The 23,089-nt window shown below is 39.9% G+C and overlaps 1 protein-coding gene and 1 long non-coding RNA gene across 3 annotated transcripts in view; both read left to right on the forward strand.

The window, feature by feature from the left end:
- The first annotated feature begins 1 nt into the window (after position 1).
- On the forward strand, positions 2 to 6,548 carry LOC146443544 (uncharacterized). Its single transcript, XR_014848185.1, has 2 exons — positions 2 to 1,042; positions 1,078 to 6,548. It is a non-coding gene; the product is annotated as an uncharacterized LOC146443544 (long non-coding RNA).
- Positions 6,549 to 10,608: 4,060 nt separating this feature from the next.
- The window catches only part of CRADD (CARD and death domain containing adaptor protein), a 72,947-nt gene continuing 60,466 nt past the window's right edge, over positions 10,609 to 23,089 (forward strand). The window contains exons 1-2 of one of the 2 annotated variants that reach the window (XM_085046615.1): positions 10,609 to 10,719; positions 13,289 to 13,594. In XM_085046615.1, the coding sequence (XP_084902741.1) occupies positions 13,297 to 13,594 (298 nt within the window). In that variant the 5' untranslated portion in view covers positions 10,609 to 10,719; positions 13,289 to 13,296. Of the gene's footprint in view, positions 10,720 to 11,032; positions 11,192 to 13,288; positions 13,595 to 23,089 lie in introns of those variants that run through there. The other variant, XM_085046616.1, reaches the window with a different exon arrangement.

Here is a 23,089-nt window from a genome sequence, read left to right on the forward strand (position 1 = left end):
CAGATTGGTATCCCAGGATCCTTAACATGTTAATATCTTCACAATGGTGATGTATCCATGCTATTACCATTAAGCCTCTTTTGCTTGAGGCTTTAGGACTGTATGCTTCAGACTTGCAGTTCCAATGTCAAAACATGGATATCAGCAGTTACAGCTGTCTTCTACAGTGTAGAATGTTTTCTTCAGCCAGTTTCCCAAAATATGGGGAAATATGATCTGGATTTTTTTTTTTTTTTGAGGGGGTTGGTTTTCCTTTTCCTTTTCTTTTTTTTTTTTTTTTTTTTTTTTAACTTCCAATTCACCATTGTAGTTTTCAGATGATAACTCAATAAAGTCAATCAAATTGCACAACAATCTCCCAATCTTTGTATGTATGGCTTTGCTGCTATTCAGGAAACAGTGCTCTTATGTAGGAACTTATATAATTTCCCAGCTAATACTCAGATAAATGCACATGTATCAGTGAGGATGAATACCCCTGCTTTGCCTTTGTGATGCTGCTCAAAGGTATAGCTGGATTACATTCAGATTAGTGGCTTAGAGGCTGCCTGCTGAATTCCTGTAGTTAGGTATTAGCACAGGACATTGCTTTTTCTGTTACAGAAGTCTTTCAAACAGGAAAAGGGGACTAAGACCCTCAGTATCCATTCTTCAATCTAAATGTAAAATAATTAACAGAATAAATACACTGGGTGAGAATAACCAGCAAACAGTAAAGAGAGAAACAAGGACATAGACTCATCCTTAGTCAACAAATTAAGTTTTCATTCTTTCCCAAGCTTATTTGTTAATTAAAACAAAAACCTGTGCTTGAACAAGGAGGGTTGTCAAGACTTGTTGTAATCTAGCTTTGCCCAGGCTGAAATAGAAACAACATAAACTAATCTTCTTGTTTTCCTTGTGACTTAACTGCTCTGTAGTTGTACTGTCAAGATGTTCTGCCCTTCTCATAAACTCTGGGGCACTGACAATCTTGTTTGTTGCATCTAAACTCCCAGTGTTACACACTCAGTTTTGTCAGTAACATGCTGCCAAAAATGAAGTATGACAGAAATGAGTAGAAATGGCAGAAATGAGTAGCAGAGCCATGAAGAAAAAGAAGGCACCAAGAACCTGAGGCAGAGTTGATGTTTCTTTGGTATGACAAATGCTTGATATGCTCTTGTCCTTTCTGTGGAAAAGGTAGGTTTCTCCTCCTCTATGGCTTAAATTTTCTCTCCCCATTTTCAACCCAAGCTCTAGTATAGAAATGGGGGGAGTTTTCTTCTGAAAAAAAAAAAAACAAAACAAAACAAAACAAAATATTTTGTTGTGCAAAATTTTCCCCATGTCCTGCCAAAAAGGATTTGGACATTTTTCACATTACTTGGTGACCACTCTCTGGTTCCCATGCCTGAAGAGCTCTTGTATTCCAGGTATGTATCATAATCACATGGTTCTTGTCATCAGTCTTGCTAGGATCTGCCACCCTCAGGCTGAGGAGCTTTTCCTATGAGCAGAGCCTGTGAAAGAGCTGTGTTCCTGGGAACACTTTCATTCTGATGAATCTACTTACAGTTTTTATCTAGCTCTACCTTGTGGTGAGAGAACTGCTAACAATAACTTCTGTCATAGTCACAAACACTCTAATCTGCTGCTGCGTTAACATTCTACTGCTGGGCTTTTTCAGCCAGGGTGATACGCTTGGGGTCTCAGTGGTAAACACATTGTACTAAAGGCCTTTAAAACAAAAATTCTCCCAGGCTAACCCTTGGCCTGGGGATTTAAAAGCACGAATACCAGTGCTGGAGCAGGCAGACTAAGACAAGAGCTTTGGGGTGCAATGAGACTGCTATGTTGTAAATATAAGAAATGATTTATGGCTCGCTTCTGGCAGACTATGCAAGCAGTCACAGTGCACCCCACAGCAGAGCCAAGCTCTGAGGAACGACATGGGGCAGACGCAGGGAAGCTTGCTGGTGTTTTTAATAACAGTTCTGCAAAGCACAAGGGCAAATGGCAGGCTGAGGACAAGGAGTGCTGGTAAAGTGAAAGGTGGTGATTTTTGTAACTAATAAAGATTAGTTACTGTGATGTGGAATCAAGTAATCAAACATTGAGCATATTGACCTCGATTTCATGTCATTTGTATTAGTTCCTGTGAGGAAAAATAGGGTCTGTAGCTATGGTGTGCTTGAAGCTGTGAACAATATTTTAAACAGACTGGAGGGGGAACTAGTCCTCTTTGTATGAAAGCAGAGTTCTTGTCCTCATTAGGATGCCAGTCCTAGTGTTGATGCATTGCACTAGTAAAACTAAACCACAGTTTAGCTTGCTGAAAGCTCGGCTTCTTTCTGATGCAGCACAGAGGAATTACTTGTTCTGGTACAAAAAATCTGATGATAGAACATTATTAGATTATAGCAGTACAAAGATCTTGCATGTAGACTTTGTGAATTTTCAGACAAGATCATGTTGTTCCAACATTTAAAACATTTCCAGTGCCTTATTTTTCTTCTTTACTTTATGGATGTAGCTTCTTTGCAGCACTAGCTTTTAAATTGCTGGCCCTTCAGATTATAAAAATTACTTCTAACTGATATCTATCATCTTGAATTGCTAGTACAGAGTGTGCAGCAAAGCCAGTTTCACAGGTTCAATGCCCATGAGTCAATCAAAAATCAAGATAAGGACTTTAATCCTAAGACATTTTTTCACCCCATGTGGTTTTTTTGTTTTTCTTTTTTGAGTCTTAAGTTTTCAGATTTTCCAGTTTATACCTAAAAAGTTAGTTGCTGAAAACCACTTTAATGAAAGGAAAACTGAGAATTCTACAATCCTAAAAGGTGATGCTTAAAAAAACCCATCCAAAACAAACATAATTGCAAGATGAATTATGAAAATGGAATTGGTGACAGTATTTAGTTCAGCACTAAACCTAGCAGAAGTGTAAACTAGGGCAGCATTTTAGTTGTTTGGGTATCTTCCTGCTGCTAGTGTTATCACTGGAGACAGAAAATGGTTTGAGTACAAGATGAATGAGTAGAGTGGGAATGTAACCAAGCAGCTGTGACCAGTGCATGAGAAATAATAATTTTATTTTAATCTGATCTCATCAGTATTGTCCTAATTATATTATATATAACCACATTCTAGATAAACAAAATATAATTATTAGCAATTATAATTATTAGTGGAGGAAAAATTATTCACTAGAATATGGGGGGCAGAAGCATTTTTTTATGTCTTAAAACAATAAGGAATTTACTCCTCCACTAGAAATGGTGGAACTTCATAATCTGAGACTCTTACTAAGTCTCATCACTTTGAGAAAACAGAATCTACATACAACAGGTGGGACACCCAAATTGCTGTACTTTAGCCAACTCTCATGTTTTAGCATAATGTTCTTGCAGGTAAATTACCTTGTTAAGGATTGTTTAAAAAACTTTATTTACTTACATGTTCTATTCAAGAGCTTTTTCTTGTATTCCTGATAACAATCCTATTGATTTTTCCTTTGGCTATAAGATTAGGCTCTAGTGGAAAGTAAGTGGTATCAGGGCTTTGCATTCCTTAAGCCAAAAAAACATAATGGAAATGGGAAGAGGTATCTTTAGACATGGGTATCATGTCTAAGAGTCATTTAAAATAAAGAAAAATAACATTTCTGCTAACTTTGCAGTCATTAAAGTAAATTTATGTATCATATTTACTGCTAGAGAAAAAATGGCTTGGAGGATTCTAAAACTTTTATTGCTAATTCTAAACAGTAATAATAAACTTTGTTGAAAGGAGAAATTTTATTTTAAAAAATATAGAAAATAATGAAATTTTTACTATCTAAACCAAAAAAATTCCAAATAGAATAACTAGAAATTTGTTGAAAGGACTGAGCTGGTTAGTTCTGCATACAGAAAGGAAGTGGAAATTGCAAGCTGCTTTGGTATCTCAGCCTAGCTCCTGAAAACCACTTCTCTATTAGTGTTAGATTCAGCAGGTTTTAGTATTTTGCTAAGCCATTAGCATGACTGTGAGAGGTGGCACTTCTCACAAGGTGTATCAAATAACTAACCACCAGGGTGAGTACAATGCTGAAAAGTGTATTAATAGAGATTAAAGATCTAGGGCAATAACTAGTATCAGCACAGTTTGAATCCACATATAGACAAAGCCTGGCTAGGTAACTCGATTTCAAGAAAAAAAAATTAGCTTACAGGAAACTCAGTCTGTCCTGGTGCCAGGTTTACCAAGCAGGAGAGGGATTAACTGTGTTTATTAATAGGTTTATCTACAGGGCTTTCAAGTAGCCAGTGCCTCTGAGAAAGTCTACAGAAATGTAAAAATGTATCACCATAATTATGGTGTTTAATCTGCTTGATAAATTGAGTATTTTATTCTACTTAGATCCTGTTTTTAAAAAGGGATTGCACCTGTATTTCATTTTGCTTTCTTCCAGAACTGGAGCCATTAATTCTCCAGGAATTGCAATGCCAAAATAGTATGACTCCTTTCTATGGTATTAAGGATGAATATAATGCTGGAGCAAAAGCTATTTATATTAGCATAAGGAATGAACTGGCATTTAGTAGGAAACACTTCAAACATAATATCCAGGAAAAGTTTAGTGATAAGTGCTGCAAAGAACAAAATACACTAACCCCCCCGAAAAACCAAATTCAATTCTCCGGTCTTATTTTTCTTTCACTGGAGGGCAGAGTTTGTGTAAGTAAATCCTTTTGATTCCAGTCAAATCGTTCTATAATTGATGTTTCATAGCTGAGGTTTGCAATTTGGAGCGCTGTTGGTTAACAAATAGTAAATGCAGAGGTATGTTAGACATGGGGAAAGATTCAAAGCCCGGTGCAAATTCTTTTGAAGTTATTTGGATCAAGCTTGATAACAGGAGTTTTATGAAAAATAGTTGTAAATCTGGTAGCTGAAAGCCACAAAAATCCCTTTTCAAAATGCTTTGTTACAATTTAATTGTATCTCTTTAGATTGCAGCCCTGAAATAAGAGCTGTTCAGCTGAGTCGCTGTACCCACACTCTGCCTCAGGGGGAATCTCCAAATTTGAGATTGCTCCGGACACCTATATTACATACATTCACTTTTTTCTTATGCAGGGTGCTGGTTGAAACATCTGGAGGGCAGAATAAGCTGTGGATTGATCCATACTGTTCAAGGGATTTTGAGCTGGTTCATTTTCTGTAGGAAGAGCAGTATTAAACAAGACTGAGCTGCAATTTATCCATCTGTAATGTAGGCAGTGGAGTCAACATGCTGTAATATCAGCATGGGGTGAAAAGTGGCTTATACTTCAATTAACACTGATAGGAACTTAAGCTGCAATGAGAACAGTATCTTTGACTGCACTGCTAAAAAGAGAGAACGAATTAAGTCAGGAAAGTGAGATCCTTGTCGAACTAGACTGCAGTGGATGTGGTATAGCTCCATCCTGAGCTGAAGTGCTTCAGACGTGTGTCGTCCGTGAGGGAAACTGCTTGTGAGAAGACATCTGTTTTCTGGAAATTCATCTGTTTCTTTTAACTCCCCTGACAGAGGATGCAGTGCATGCTGCAGCGTGCTTCACTTGCCTGCATGCAGGCAGGTTTCATTTTGAAAGGGAACAAAATAGATCAAGTGAATTTTTAATCGAAGGGTATTTTTTTGTTTCAAAACAGGACGTATGGGAAAAGTATAAGCCGTGGCAAATCTCTTGCTAGGCCACCTGTAAAAACTTTCCATGAATCATTACAAGAACCTGAAAAATTTAACCTTAACGTAAGAACCTTAAAAAACATAGGTATTGTATATGAGTTTGTCCAGTTGAAATCCTGGGAAAGCAACAGATTACAAAGAGCAATAGCTATTCTCCCCCTAAATAAAACCAGCTTTCCAGTCTTTTATCTAAAATATTAGAAAACCATTTCATATGCTGTAATTAGCAAGCAAAATAATTTGGTTTTGTGAAAAGGCTTCAGACTTGAATATTACATTCATTTTAGTTATTTGACAATGTTTGATTTTCAGGTTAATTAGTGAATTTTCTTTGTTCTCACATTAATGAAATGGTGCTTTACATTTAAAAAATCGTTTCATAAGTCTGGAATAAATAATAAGAGGCTTGCAGTATTCATCTGTCTCCTCAAAGCATCTTGAAATTAAACTTAGAAACAGAGAACTACATTAATTCATATATTTAAAGGACTAAAAATTCTGAGAAATACTGAGCCGCGTTTTGCAAGTATTAACTGCAAGTTTTTTATTACAATTCACTGCATTTTTTTAAATGAAATGTATGCAAAACTTTGCATTTGATGCCTGCTTCCTTTTTATAACTATTGCTCATTCAACTTCTTGCTGGGGTTATTTGTACCATAGTATACAGCACTAAGAATTCATTGCAGTACTGCAAATGAACATTTTTATTACTGAAACAAATGTAAATGTATACACACTGCAGGGTCACTTTAAACCCTGTGTTTTAAGATGCTTTAAAACTTTCTGTGCTATATTTTACTTACACGCTGGACATGCCTTTTAATAAAATACTACTTTTAAGAAAGTTCACGATGTGTCACCTATATTTTATACAAATTCCTCTCTTTGATTTGCATTTAATTTAAAGTATTTATTATTTAAATGAATGAAAGTTACAAAGTATCAGAATAATTAAGCAGCAGCCCATGGGCTGATCCCGCTCAGTGATGTGTTTCAGCCCTGTCCATCATCTTTTTTTAGGCACGATAAGGAATCATTTTTGTAGCAGCAAATACAACCTGAAGAGCAACAGCCCTTCCTAACTCACCGCCTAGTGCCCTCAAATCCTGCCAGCACCCAGCACAGCATGCCTAAGTTTTGGTCCACAGTTTGGGCAGATTTCCCACACCAAACCCTTGGCATCAGCCTGGTTTTCAGTGACTGGCACTGGAGACTTGGCTGTTGGCATTGCAGAGGCCCACACCTGCAAAGGGAAGTGCAATGGGAACCAGGGCGAGGAGGAGGAGGAGAGGGAGGAAGGGAAGGGGTTATTGCCTGGGACAGCACTGGACAGCAATGGTTTGCAAGACCCCCATCTGGTCTTCAGGCCACCTAGTTTGGCCCACCCCAACTTACATTTTAACACTGTCTTTGAGAACCATCACATATAGAAACGTTTTTTGTGCTCATCTTTTTAAACATGACAGGCAAGCATACAATGTATGTTCCTCTTGTCTTAATTTTTGAGGTTTTGTGAGAGATTTAACAAATTAGATGTGTTTTTAATAAACAAATATAGAGGCTCATATTTTTTCTTTTGTCCCTAAAGCTGGAATGCTGTCCTACAGACAATTGAAAACAGCATAATCCTAATAGATTAAATCTCCTTGTGCCAGTTTTAAGAACACATTTGGCATCTTGTTATCAGCAGAAACAAACTAGTCTGCAGAAAACAAAGAAAATACATACATGCTCGGATACAGCTTGACTCTAATTAGCAAAAAGGATCCTCTCAAAAGCATTAAAAAAATGTCATTATACTCGTACAGTTTCTAAAAGTTTTGTGACTTTTAAGTGAGCTTTAAAAACGTGTGTAATAAATGTAGAGACCTGGGATTATGACCTGGAATAACCCACATGTAAAGTGTATATCATTGTCAGAAGAGGTACTGCTTAGCTTGGCTCCTACAGATTTGGACTTGTGACCCTGAATTCAGCAATCCTTAAAAGTGTGGCCTGATGACCACTCAGTCTGCAGAATCACACAGAACAAGCTTTTAAAATGAAAAGTCTGAGGACATCGATGGGCACGATTTTCCATGGTCCACTGACCTGCAAAGTCTAGGAAATAAATTTTTTAATCTGCATGGTTAGCTTTGAGATTTGAGTAGTTAGTGGGACGTTGAGTTGACACAACACTGGCTCAAATATACATAAAATATATGTATGTATTTTTCCTTAAAACTGGAATAGAACAGAACCATCTTTCTGAAGTTTTGTTGAACTTGGAGCAGAACTGAGCTGGAAGAATTTCAGTGAGGGCTGAACCCAAACAGAACCAAAATAAAGAATTTAAGGGCTTCTTTCCTTGGATTTAAAGTATTAACTCTGTGCATTCTTATCCTATAACCATAGTGTATAATCAAAACCCAGGCTGCATTGTTAAAGATGAATCCAAAACACCAGTGGCATATTTACAGTTTCTGCTAAATAAATTTGCAGCACTAGCTATTAACTAGTGGAAGGAAAAGGAAACACCAGATTTTCCCTAAATCAGGCTTGGACCTCTGATGTTGTCCTCTTCCTTTCTGGGCTTATCTGTTTCCTTTCACCACCCTCCTTCTTTCTACTTCTGCTTACAGAGCAAGCAAATGCGTGACTTAAATGCTGACTCTGTAACTGCTTGAGTGAAACCTGGAGATGCTCTATGCATATCCATATGTTTTATTAACTTTGTAAGACATTCTTGGAAAGTATAAAAGGAAAAAAACTAATTGCCGCATTTGGCAAAAAGATACAGTAAATGCAAGTGATGTAACTGCTTGTCCTAATTTTCTATTTTAAAACGCAGCCACATTATCTGCAATAAAAAGCAGCTGTCAGGATTGCAATGATGTGATTCTCTGAAGTCTCAAAGTTTGGTCACTCCAATTCCAGATATAATACAGTGCCTTAGATCATGACTGAAAGAAAAGAAAAAAACCCCAAAAAACCGCAAAGCTGACAATCAGAAGTACAAGAAGCCAGGAAAGAAAACTTTCAGTCGCTATGTAGTGCTGTGCTGAGGAACGATTGTACAGTTGGTTTATGATGTCTCTGCTCCCTGGTGCTGCTCTGTGCTGTTTACAAATGTATTTTCTCACAATTAGTACTACAAACTTTGTGACAAGAAAATCTAAAACCACCTCAGTTGCACTTTTTTTACAACAGCAGCATACTTCTTGTCTTGGATTTACTGACGACTTACTTGTGTTGTTTCCAGTGTTATCAAACATGTTAATGCACTGCTCTGAAGAAACCCAGAGGAATATTTAGATTTTTTATGTCTGTGTTCCTGGAAGTCTAACAAGTGTGCCTGAGACAAAAAAAAACCCCATTTACCATGGTTTATCAGATACATTGTAGTAAGATATTATTTATCAATTATTCACAAGTAATTTAACCCCCAGTATCAAATTTATTGAGTAAAAAAACATAGATGAAAGTGTAATATCATCAAACCAAAACACTGCTTTAAAACTGCCAAATAAGTAGCATCTCTGCAGAAGCTGGCCACATAATAGATGTATATATTATTTTAAACACTTCTTAAAACCAGCATACAAACTTTGCCTTTAAGACTGATTTACATTCTGTGTCCACATGAATTCTCAACTTTTTGTCAGCCACAGGAAAATCAAAGCAAAAGGATTTAAGATTCCTGAGTGTGACTACATATCTTTATGTAAAATCTTGTAGATAAATATCATGTTAAGCATATGCAGTATGTGAGCCCTAGCAATAATACTTTCAGTTACATTTTTCCATGCCAAGTATGTCCTGGGTACAGTATCTAGGAAAGGCATGTAAAGGTTTCCATAACTAGCTTCCAAATACCCTTAAATATTTCAAATACCCTCAAATCTGTACAATTAGACTAAAGAGAGTGTACAAATGGGATTCACAAGGTGACAACGTTTCTATCAGCAGCTGCAGCAACCACCTTTCCTGCTTTTCCAGAGGGTAGGCATTAGCATGCTGTGCAGACCACAGTCAGCTTCCTGTGGTTGCCTGCAGGCTTCAAGGTAGTGCGTTCCAGCACTACAGGATCCCTTTTTTCCTTTCCTTTCATCGCTACTGCGGTCCCGACATGAAAGAAAAAGGGCTGACAGCACTCAATCCCGTGTGACACCTGACACCAGAGCAAAGATGGAAAAAAGTTATTCCATCATGTGTGATCGAAAGTGACACCTCCTCGTTTTCACAGCTCTGTGAATCAGCCTGCGCTTTCCTACCGTAGTTTGGCTCCAGATATCCGTATAAAATGATGTGAATAATGCAATATTCTGTAATAAAGGAATAAAACAAGAATGTGCATAGCACTGTGGTAGACACAGGCCGGCTCTTACTTTACTAAATATTTTTTTATCTATATTAAAGTTTCTTCATTTTTAGGCTGTTCAGATGAAAGAAATGAAGTTAAATACAAATAGTATTCGATATAACACTGCTCTGTGTTTGATATGAGACCAGCATCAGGATGGTTCAGACTAGCGCATACTCACACACAGGAACCAGTATCCCTAGAGAGTAACGAGAGCAGCTGTTTCTAATGCCATTAAAACTCCAATTTCGTAATTTCGAATTCAACTTTAGACACAACCCCTCCTCTCGCTGAACACCCCCACCACCCAGCCTCTGCGAGCGCAGCAGGTCCTCCGAGCTCCTGGAAAGAGGCCTGCTTGCCGGAGACACCTCCCGTTCCCGCAGCGGCAGCGAGCGGCGGCAGGAGCCGGCAGGCAGCCGCGGGCGGGCCGGGCTCCTTCCCGGGCACGCCTGGCTCCTTCCCGGGCGGGCCGCGGCCGCTGCCGCCCCGGGCCCGGCTGCCCGCAGCTGACATGGCGGCCGCGGCCCCTCCCGCGCCCCTCCTCGGCCGGCCCGCGGCAGGGCGGCGGCGGCGGCTTCCGGCGGAGCCCTCTTGCCTTCAACAAAGATGGTGCTCCCCGCGCAGGCTCCGCGGGCGCCGGTGCGCCCCGGGTAGCTCCCGCTACCCTCGTGTAAGTACGGGGCGGGGGCGGCGGGCGCTCCCCACACGCCGCTCGGTCGCCGGGCGCTGCCGGCGGCCCCGCTTGGCTCGGCTCGGCTCGGCTCGCCGCGTCCCGCCCCAGGCGCCGGCGAGGGGGAAGCGGCAGAGCGGTGCCGAGGAGCCGTTCGCGGCGCCCCCAGGCCGGGGCAGGGGCTGGGCTTCCGCGGGGCGGGCCGGGCCGGGCGGTGGGGCCGCCTCCGCTGCCGCAGCCCTGCCCGGAGGGAGGCCGGGAGGGAGGAAGGGCTGAGGGCTGCTGGTGCCGGCGGGGGTCGGGCCGGGCTGAGGGCAGCTGGCTGCTAGCTGCTGTAGGAGGAGCAGCAGCTGCCTGACCTCGGCAGGGAAGGCGTTAAAAGCAAAACGTGCCTTTGTGTGTGTGTGTGACTGACAGATTTTTAACCCTTAGGCGTGCTGTGAGTGGCCAGAATCACTCATGGGTTAGGCAGGTGAGTGCAGTGGGTGTTCCGGAAAACGCTGAAATGGTTCTAACAAAGAACTAAGTGAATGTGCCTTTTTAGCATCGGAAGGGGTCTTTATCAGAAGTTTTATTCCCATTCATGGACAGTTCCTCTGTCAGATCCAGAAAAATGCAATCCTGCCTGTGTTGGTGTGATGATGACTCAAGGATTGTGCTCATTCAGCAGGACGTGGGCTATGTTTCCTAAAATTTGGCTTTTTAATGGAAAAGATCCTTTTTAAGAACTATTTGGGGAATGTAATATTTTTGATAAATGGACATCTCATATTTTTAATTTTCTGCAAAATAACTAGACTAAATTTAATCCAGAGCTCACTTGGGATCGCTAGATATAGACTGTGATTAAAATGAATTTAGATTAATTCCGTGTTCCGCTAAGCTCTGTCCCAACACTTAGATACCAAAATCCTGATATATTTCCATATCCAGCTGCTTAGTTTCTAACTCAGATATTTCCTTCACACAGTAAACAAACCCAAGAAATACTTAGCCTTCAAAAAGACCTTAGAAATTAGTGTGCCCCATCATGGAAGTTTACCGGGCCAGTGCCAGGACTTTAAAACCTCTGTTGTGTACACTCTGCAGTCAGTAAGCCAAAGACCTTTCTTTAAATTAAAAAAAAAAATTAAAGAATTTTTAGCAGAAATTTCCCCTTCAGATTCCTGGCTTGATAGACATCCCAGGTTTTATTATACACCATGGTTATAGGATAAAAATGCACAGAGTTAATACTTTAGTCCAAGGAAAGAAGCCCTTAAATTCTTTATTTTGGTTCTGTTTGGGTTCAGCCCTCACTGAAGTTCTTCCAGCTCAGTTCTGCTCCAAGTTCAGCAAAACTTCAGAAAGATGGTTCTGTTCTATTCTATCCAGTTTTAAGGACAAATACATACATATATTTTATGTATATTTGAGCCAGTTTGGTGTAAACTCAATGTCCCACTAACTACTCGAATCTCAAATAGGGGTTTTTCAGTGCCCAGAGGTGCCAACTGAGATGGTTTGTAAGAGCTTTATTTTTGAAAAATGTTGGCTGCTTTGTTTGTGGAGAAGAGGAACTCATCAAGTGCTGTAGAGTGACTGGAGAGCTCAGTGTTTCTCATCCAGAACGTGAGTGAGGAGGCTCCTGGACAGGGACTCTCAGGGGCCCTTTCAGAATGTGAAGCACAGGAGTTTTGTAGTATCTGAAACAGTTTTCTGCCTGGGTTGAGATGACACCCTCAGAGCTGCTGCTGAATGCCTATCTTGAACTGTGCAAGTGCTTCATCAGCTCCAGAGTGTTCTCCTAGAAGGAAGAAGTGATGGGATTTACTGCCTGAATTTAGTCCAGAGGTTCCTTCCTGTAGTGTAAAGGTACTAGGTATTGGAGACCAGAATATTCAGCATCACCTGTCCAAAATTAACATCCTAACATCAAGTGGGAAAATCCAGTTCTCTTTCTTGCCTGCTCTTTTTCCATCTCCTTGCTTGCACTATTGCCTCAGTCGATGATGGAGTTTGATGCTTGAGCTATGCTTAGCAAACTACCATAGCTGGTATGTAAGGTACATTTCAACCTCTCCTAAACTTAAAATGCATCGTGTAGGCCAAAGTTATCTGCTGATTCTGTCCCTGCTGCCTGGCTGTGGCGCATCTACCAGTCCTGCTGCTGCTTTTGTAATTGTATCGTTGGTCAGGTGTGACATCTCTTTAATTTTGGGGGTTAGCATCTCTTAAGGACTGGCAAGTGCTCTAGCTGCCTTTAATATGGACCTTAACCAGTTAAAGAGCAGGATTATTTGGCATGGGTTTCACTCCAGCAAAGGACTGATCCTTGCAATGCCAAATGTTCTATTCCTGTCTAGTATTTCCCAGAAATTGCATCATTTTACCTCGTGAGACAGTGAAATCTGAGTGCAAAGAAGATGATAGTAGATTTGCCAGGTTGGTGATTCTGAGTTTGGAGTTTTTTCTAAAGGTTGACAGGTGTCAAACATCACTTCTGGATGTTCAAATATCACTTCTGGATGTTAAAGGTTGAAGTATTTTAATCTTCATGCATTTCCTTACTCCTTTTCATGCACTGTAGGTTGCCAGATGGATGCCAGAGACAAGCAGCTTTTACGCTCCCTGCGCCTGGAGCTCTGCACAGAGGTGCTGGTGGATGGACTTGTTATTCAGTATCTCTACCAAGAAGGGATTCTCACAGACAGTCATGTTCAAGAAATAAAAGCCCAAACCACTAGTCAGAGGAAAACCATGATGCTCCTTGATATTCTCCCCACCAGAGGACCCAAAGCTTTTGACGCGTTCTTGGATTCCTTACAGGAGTTCCCATGGGTTAAAGACAAGCTGATGATGAAGCGTAAGGAAATGACAATACAAGATCCTTCAGGTAAGGCCAGGATTGTTGTTGCTGATATTTTGAAGCTTGTTCTGAAGCCATAATTTAAAAGGTATTGAATGTACCAGTAATTTTAAGTTATGCTTCGTGTAAACTCATGATACCGAGAAAAAGGAACAGCCTGAATTTCCTAGAAGCCAGTCTAACACCAGGAAATATTGCAAAGTCTGGGACAAGGGCAGGGCTGAGTTTCAGGAGACAAGGAGACAACAGGAGGGGCTACCTTGGGAGAGGCTGGGATATAGGAGGACCTATAATCCATTGCCTCAAAGGGAATGGGCTATAAAAAGGAGTTTCAACTAGCTGCAGAACAGTGTCTTCACCATCCTTATCTAATTTTTGTTTAGTTTACCTGTGTTTTAGATTGGTTTGTTCCTGATTCATTAATATTGACAGAGCTTTTATTTGCTTATGTTTATTATGATTTTAGTGTAATTTTGATTTAGTACTATAAGCTAATTCAGATTTATTTAGTTTATTATATTTACTGGAGTGCAAAAATCTAGGATCATTACTTGCAAAATTACTAGCTGTTGCTTATTTTTAAAACAAATGTAGGAGCTAACTGATTATTTCATATAGTCACTGGCTTTTTGGCATTTAAATGTTCTTCTAAAATTTGTTTTCTAGACTTGCTGTTTGTTCAGAACTGATTTCTTTACCAATCTATGCATGCAGTTGCTGAGTTGTTTTGAAGTCAAGACAACTGCTTAAAATGCACATTTCTTGTCCCAAATTCTGGCGGCATGGCTGCTAAACTTACGTTACCAGCAAGGTAGTGAACCAGTCCTCGCTTGGGAACATCTTTTCCAGGCAGTCTGATTAATCTTTCTCCAAGCTCTCCCTCCCACTCTACCTCCATCTGAGTTTGGTCATACATATTTCGATGCACATGACGTGATTTTTCCAGTGTCAGTGTGCTTTGCGTGAGACTGAAAGCCTGTGAAGAAGGGTGGCTGAGACCCATTGACCATCATGCGCACCTGCATCTCAGTTAGCTGCATGTTCGAGAACACTTTGTCAAGATCTGCTGGACAAATCTGAGATTATTCTTACCTTAGGACATTTTTAATGGAATATCATGACAGCTGGTCTTTCTGTTGGTCTCTGTGTACGTTTCTGTGTGCATGCTTGCAAATGAGTAAATAATTTTCAAATTTGTGAATAAATGTCCTACAAGTTCTCAGCATAATGCAAACCATGGCATTGAGTGTGTTGGAAGAGGCCTTGCTCACTTGAAACAAATACTGTCATGCTAAGGCTCTTTATTTGCCTTACAAATCAGCCTATATGTTTGATAATTGCTACTTGAGCTTTTGGATGACCTTACAGTTCCAGAAACACACAGCCATTAAATACAGTCAGGATCATGTAGTTTGTTACTGGAAAAATGGTTACCAGTTTTTGTTTTTTGATTGTTTTGTGGATTGCTCGTTCCTGCTCATGATCACGTGTGACTAATGTGCTGGTTTTCTGCATATCAAGCTCTCTGGTTTCGAGTGGACTGACTGTATTTGATAGTCCTATTGCCAAATTTTGTGTGTAAATTAGAAAAGGCTTCCAGATTAGATCAAAGGTTACTGTTTTTTTTATGGTGGCAATACAGAGTGTAAGAACAGGACGAGAGGCAGAAAGCCAAGTTTGTTTTAATATTTGGGCATGTTCTTTAGAAACCTAAGAAAGAGAGTACCATCTGTGCCCTCATAAATGCTGAGTGCTCCCTGGAATGAATTGGAAACTATGGTGGCATCATCAACGCTGATTACAAGCAAGAAAATGTGGTTTGGGATAAAAAGCTTTGCTTTGCATTCTAACAACAGCCTTGGAAGCTTTTGTCTTGGCAGAGTACATGAGCATATGCTTAGCCTTAAGCATGGAAAAAGCCATTGGCTCTAATAAAACTATAAGCATATTTAAAATTAGATGTGTTCTCTAGTGCCATACTAGATAACTTAACTTGTGCCTTATTGGAAACTATTCTTATAACTGACTATTTGTCAATGGTAATTCATTTTAAAGAGGCCATTTGTGGTGAAAAAAGCCTGCTACATATATGGTATCCTTATTTTACATCCTAAAACATTTAAAATGGAAGTTGGTTTTATGTCCCCCAATTTTTAAATTTTTTTTTTTCTTTGAATCATATATACTATAGAAATGGAATCCTTTCTGTTCACTTGCTTATGCACAATTAAAATTCTGTTAATTCAAGGAAAATATCCTCAGTTTTTACAGACCTTTTTGCAGGATTAAGGAGTGGTAATAAGTTGATCCTTGAAGGAAGGTTTTATTTTAGTCTTTTGCTTCTCAATGATTACATGTAGGATTTTTAAAGTCAGTAACTAAATAGACTATTAGATTATGTCTATCTGAACCCAAAAACTGACATGTACACAGTGATTTTTTTGTGTAGATCTTTGAATTATTTTGCATTTTGTTCAAAGAGATCAGGCTTTCTATCTTTCCTTCAGCTGAGAAATAGGGTTGTTTGGTTGCTAGTTAAAAAAAAAAATCACAACTGTAATTAGTTAGAAACTTTAAATTTATTTTCTTTTCCTAGTAAAAAACAAGCCCAAACCAACAAATCAAACAAACAGCAGTTTCAGAAGGTCAGAAATAAAAATATTTTTGTTGATGTTGTATAAATATGATCTGGTGGACCAAGTAGCTACAAAATGGGAGCCAAAGTCTGAGACCTAAGCAAGATACTGCCACAGACTCATTGTGAGTCTTTGAGCAAATTCTTTTAAGGCAATGAATTTATTGATTCCCAAGTTGTGTAACTCGGTGTAATGTTCATGGAACAGCGTAGAGTGGAACTGTAAATTGGCCCAGGATTCAACCCAGACTATGCTGTTTGGCTGCTTGCAAATAAATGTACTTTAAAACTTCTTGATATCCTGAGTTTTATTGCTGAATGTCAGTTGACTTAAAAATAATAGTTCTGTATGCCATTATCTGTTGTAGCTCCAATGAACACAGAAGACCTTAATCCTGCAGAGCATGAGCAATAGTTTTTCCATGAGAATCAGGAGGGTGATGTGCAGGCAGGTAGGGCCACTTACATCTGAGTAAGTGAAGCAAAGGGACCCAAGATTTCTTCCCCTTGCTTGTTCACGTTATGCAAGGACAGCCTTTTGCCTAGGGTCACCTTTCTCTTCTCTCCTATGGATCTGTCAGATGGCCACAGCTTTGGGGAAACTTTTTCATAAGCTAGGGAAAGTATGGCTGTAAAACTCCAAAATCTGAAGAAGGAAGTTTAAAGTCATGTGCTTTTGGAGGTAAGTATTTATGACTTCAATTGATTTAAAGATTATACGGTATCTTTCTTGCTTGTATAACAACCTGTGATAAACCAGCTCACCCTGTGCAAGCTGGCATTGCAAGACTTAATCATTATAAACATCTACTGCAGCATGAGTTCCTGGTTTTGAAGATCAAAACTTCTGCCATAGTAAGAGTTAACAAAAATAATGTGTGTCTGTTTCACTGGGAAAAGACTATTCTATTTTTTCTGTCCTAGTTTGGATAGCTTTATGCCTTTGTCAGGAACATAAATCTTCAATATAGTCTTATAATTCCTACGAAAAACTACAGCTGTTGGCAACAAAATTCCCTTCTTTCTAGGAACAGCAAACAGTTACCCAATATTTTTTGCACTGAGGAAAAAGAAATACAAGCTTTGATGGCGTTTGTTTATCAGATTGTTTATCTAATCTCTCTCCCCTTGGGAACTTCTCAGCGCAAGTATTGTATTTCCCTCCATAATACATGTGCTATAAAGTAATTTACTTCTAAAAGTGTTAGTATGGCACTTCTTTGCAGTATAGATGATTTCTTCATTCCACAGGAAATCGTAGCATACTGAGAAACAAAAAAGTGAGATATAGTATTTGCCAAAGGAATTCTGGAGCAGCTGCTGCTTTCTGGCAAATGTTAGTGAATTTAGGGCAAGAGAATTGCCATGGGAAAGCTTTCCTCTCACAACTAGGCAGAGAATATTTTCTAATGCGTAATTTTGTTGTGGTACCTAGTCAACATTAGTGTCCTGTTAGACATGGGTGAGGTTTTTTTCATTTGAACAGATTTTAGTGTGGTTGAGGTTTTTCTCTGGGGGAGTGGGGAGTGTGTGTTCTTGTATAGCTATATAAAGCTTCATGTTGTGTAACACTTTGGATGAAGCATGCAAATACAAAACAAAGCAAAACATGTACTTATCCTGAGAAAGCCAGACATCCTTCCATCCCCTCCCAGCTTTCCCAAGGTCCTTTTTTCCCGAGCTGGGTTGTGGGTTTCTAAGAATTTGGATTCAAATGCAAAAGCATTAGTATGTGGGGAATTTTAGTCTCTTCTTACCTTTTGTTGGCTGCTTCATGCCCTCTTCCTATCCTGCTTCCTCTCCCATCTAATGCAGTGAGGATACAGCCTGATCTCTTGCCTTTTCCCTTTGGATGTCAGATAGGAGAGCAGCTGAGGAATCCCTTTTCTCTCTCTAAAATGGTAGACAGAAGACAGTAGTTTTCTTCTTTCTTCTCTTTCCCTCCCCTCTCTTGTATAGTCAGTGGCAGAAGGGGGAGTTTCCCATGTATGTTTGAAGGAAAGGGGTGGGCTTAGCAGCCTTGGCCTCGCTGGGTTGACCTGGAGATTAAGGAATGCCCTCGTGCCACACCCTAATGCCTGGAGGCTACAGGAAATTTTCTCTGATTATCTGGAGTGATTCAAAGGCATCCTTGTAGGAGAATTTCCCAAACGCTTTTCCACATTCCCATCTCCCCTGAAAATCGGGTGTTACATTTATGGCTTTGGCTGTGTTCCTGGCCTCAGTGAGATCTGTGAAGTCTGGCATTAAAGGTTTGTGCACTCACTCGATATTAACTATGCATCACGACATGGACAAGTAATTGACTTCTCTGGTTCTGTGGAGCATTCTGTGTATGTATTTTTAGTTTAATGTGTGTATGGACGTAAGATTTTCTTTCTTTTTTTTTTAACTTAAGGAATACTTGCTTTCTTTCTTTCTTTTGCTGTGTTAATAAGCAGCTGGCTTTATGCTGCGTACATCTTGTGTTTCCACCTTGAGGAGCCTGGATCTTAGGCACCAGTGTTAGGAAATACAGTGTTTCCAGCCTCAAACAGTTTCTTTCAGGTAAGTTAATGGAAAGATAAACCCATACTTCATGGTGTCCTCAGTAACACAAATATGTGAGGCTAATAATAGTAATACAGATTTAATAAAACTTACAGACCTGGAAAGGAGGAGTGAGTTCTGGCAAGAGCGGTGTTTAGACTAGCGGTCTACGATCAACTACTCTCAACCAGTGCCACTAAGAGGGAGTGATGGGTAACTGGTATTGAAGATACCCTGGTGTAGGAAGTGGAGACATCCCTGTGCTGGCCAGACCTGATGCCTTCCAAAGTGTGCTGCTTCCCCAAGGACTGGATCACGGAGGTTGCCAAGACCTGGCCAGTCAGACTTTGCTACTCTCTCATGTGGGCTGTAATAATACTTCAGCAGATTAAGGGTGCTTATGGGGCTCAGTGATCCCATGTGAAGGGATTGAGTCCAAGCAGTGTTCTCCACAAATCCATGGAGCTGGATGGGATGTGTCTGAGAGTGCTGAGGGAGCCAGACCATGTCCTTGAGAGGCTGTTTTTTGTCATGTTTGGTAGTCTATGGTAAGCCAAATGCACAAAATGCTGTAAAGTAACTGGGAACAGCCAGCTTGTGTATGCTACAGGTAAATCAAGCTTAACCAACTTGGTTCTTGCCTTCTATGATAAAATGGCTATGTCTGTGGATGAGAGCAGCAGATTTCATTTAATTGACTCCAGCAAGGCTTTCAGCACAGTCTCTTAGCACTCCTGTGGCTGGCTGGGAAGGTGTGCACTGAATGGGTGACCTGCACACAGTAGTTGAAAGGAAGGTCGGACCACCAGCCTGAGAGGATGGTGCTCTCAGCTTTGGTGTCCATCTAACTGGTAGCTAATTAGGAATTATGTTCCTCAGGGCTGGCACTGGGACCAATTCTGTTTAGCCTCTTTGTCAGTGATCTGGGTGATGGGAGGGACTGTATCTGCAGGAAGTTTGTAGGTTAATTAACTTTGTTTACTCACTTGTCAGTTAGTGCTCCATGATCTTCTGGATTGGTGCCTGAAGCAGGAAAACAGGACAACTCCAGACCTTGGGGATAATTTGACACAGGAGAGTGGGACTGCCCCTCAGAGGGACCCCAGCAAGCTGGATGAATGGGCCAGCAAGAACCTCATGATGTTCAGGAGAAGGAGGTGTAAAGTCCTGCACGTGGGATACAAAATTCCCACAAAATAATACAAGATGGTCACTGACTGGCCAGTTACAAATCTGGAGAAAAGCTGGTGGTCTTGATAGACAGCAAGTAGGATGATGAAGACTAACCTCACACAAGACTTCTTCAAAAAGGGCAAAGCCAGCAAGGAGGCTGAGGGAAGTGATTATTCCCCTGTGCTTGATACTAGAAGGCTGTATTTAAAATACTCTGTCTAGCTTTATGCCACTAGTACAAGGGAAAGATTGACAAACTAGAGTCCTGTGGAGCACCACTAAAGTGGTTAGTTTAATGTAAATTACAGGGAAAGGCTGACACAACTGAGTTTGTTCTTGGAGGATAGAAGGCCAAGTTTTCAGACTCAGAAAAGGTGGAGTCAGACACTTCCCGTGGGTGTGTTGCAAAAGGAAAAGAAGTGGCAGCCACAAGTTGTAGTAAGGGAAAGTGATTGAATTTCACATGACAGGTTAAGCACTGGCAATGAGAGTTTGCAGGCCAAGTAGGGTTGGCCAAAGAGGATGTGGAATCTCCATCCTCAGAGACACTTAACACTCAACAGTATGAGACCTTGAGCAGATCTCAGAGATCAGCTCAGTCTTGTCTCAAGATCTTGATCAGACTTTGAAAATAGCAGACTTTGAAAACTGAGCAGGAGGTTGGACTAGATGACCTCCAAAAGTCTCTCCCAACCTTATTTTTTCTGTGATTCTGTAAGTTTGGCATCAAACTCCCTGAACTCAGTATGTAGAATTTTATTCCAAATACAACTGATGCTGACACAGGATATTTTGGATGTGTATGTCTGACTTCAAGTTTAGATTAGGAATGTGTTTTGTAAGGTAATGGGAGTGTTTCACTTAGATTTCTTTCAGGTAAATCTAAACTGGAAAATGGTCTCTGAGTGTTTATAGAGTCCATAGGACATCCATAGAGATGTAGGTGAGCATCATATCTGGGATGCTGCTGCATGCAAATAAATGTAGGTTTTTTTCTCTGATTATTTAAGTATCTGTATTTCCCAGAGTTTGTCATACTATTTCTCATGTTGGAGTATGTCCATTCTAAATGGCTTACAGAATTCACTATCTATAGTTTTCCATTAGACAAAATACGTTATTTTGGTATATGGAAAAAATTCTCTGTCAAGTCTTCTCCTCAACTTGCATCACAGTACGATAAAATTATGCCAGTCTCTTATATTTCCAAAAATATGCATAGATGCAATCCTCTCTGATCCTTGAGATCTTTTGTTAGTTGTTCCCAACTTCCCACAATTGGTCTTATTTGGAACCATTGAAAAAGCTTTGTACAGACAATAATAATTGTTTTCTGGAGCAGGCTGTAAACTTTCTTGTAAGCACTTGATCCTGCAGCTTGATAAAGCCACTTGTAAACATAAAGAAGATGCAGTTGTTATTTTTGCATTATGTCATCAGTATAGGCATTCTGTTGATATTAGTTGATGGCTCTTGTGGCCCATAGTTATATGCTAATATGTGTTCCAGAGTAACTGAGAAAACTTCTTACTTAAGATTCTGTAGACTTATATTTATGAATTTTTTTTCTTTATTAATATACTCCTTCACAGCTGACCAGCTCTTCTTTTAACACATTCACAATTGCCTTGTAGCACCATCTGAAAATATTTGTTTAATTTTTGTATTTTTATTGTGTGGGGAAAATCTATTGTGTTTTATAAATTAAGTCTATGCGTGCTATTTAAGAACCAACCAAGCAGACAACACATTCACCTTAACTTACCTGGGTTGTGGAGACTGCATAGTCTCCCAAAGTCAGTAAAAAATTTAAGTAGTATCTCTCAGTAAAAGTCTGACTCCAGTGAAGTCAGAGGCCAGACTGTTGACCAGAGGAGGACAAAGGCCTTGCCACTGATGGCTAAAATATTCTCTCTGGTGAAGGAATGGGTGTGGTGCTGTCTTCCCTGCACTGACATGGCAGCGTGACTTGACCTTCAAAGAAAAATAACTTTCACATCTGGAAAGCTATTACTAGTTCAGACTCCACACTCCTTTTGCCTGTCAACTGAGAATATCAGCAGTGGTGTGACTTAATTCTCGCCAGGAAATGTCACTTGTATGGCAAAGGTCAGGAGGTTTCTCTAGGATACAGTTAATTACACATGGTTAGTGTATCTTGAAGCCCTCCCTGCACTGCCATATGCAACTATGTTTTCATTCTGGATCTGTTTGCAGTCGCATAATTGTTTATGTGAAGGACAACTAGAGCGCCCAAGTGTCACTCATTACCTCCAAGTGATACAGTTTATCTTTTTAGAAGATTTACTGTTTTGTATACAAGACTTTTAAAGGCTATTTTTTAATCTACTTGGCAATTGCCTATGTAAACAGAAAACCAATCTTGTTGCTTCTTTTTCCCATTAGACCATTATTCCAGTATACTGTCAGATTTTCTTTTTTTCTTCCTGCTCTTGCTTTTTCTTTAAATAAATTTGTTGATGCTAATTAATGGCCTTTGTGCCCCCCAGATATACAGTAATACATGCTCCAAAGTAACTGAGAAAACTTGCAACTGAGTACTTCATTCTTGCAAATGAAAAATGTCATATATTGATGTATTGGCAAGGAGTTGTACATGTGTTTTGACAATCTCCAGTGCTGCAAACTGAAGTGAAGCTTTGGCATTTCTTCCAATTTACATTTAGAGAAGGAGCCAATTTGATTTATGCTATTGGGTTTGTGTGTGCAGGAAATAAGCATTAATGCATTGGATCAAGGTAAATAAATCAATATTAGTGCACCACTTCTTCTGTCAGCCTTCTTAATCTTACTGTTTCATCACCTTGCCTGAGAGTTTCAAAAGTACTCATAGTTAACCAAAGCTCACTCAACCCTTCCCCTGTCAAGGTCAAGGGTAAGCTCCACTTGGCTTTAAAGAAGGCAATTTTAGTCCTGTGCAGATGCTTTGAAAAGTCCTACCTTTCATATGTAGTTAACAGTATGCTGAGTTTTTTAACAAACAGCCTGTTTCAATTTTTGGATCTTTCTAATAAAATATGTGCTAGTATTAAGTGAAAGGACTTCCACAGGTAAAGGGCTGACTAAATCTCTTGCCAGCTGGGGGAATAAATGGCTGGCTTGGGTGACAGGTAGGCTCCCTCCACAAGCAGATGGTGCTACCTTTAAGCAGGGGCTTGGGATTC

Source organism: Lichenostomus cassidix, chromosome 1Aa (assembly GCF_008360975.1).
Source record: "Lichenostomus cassidix isolate B80296 chromosome 1Aa, HeHo_3.0, whole genome shotgun sequence".
NCBI classification, from domain to species: domain Eukaryota; kingdom Metazoa; phylum Chordata; class Aves; order Passeriformes; family Meliphagidae; genus Lichenostomus; species Lichenostomus cassidix.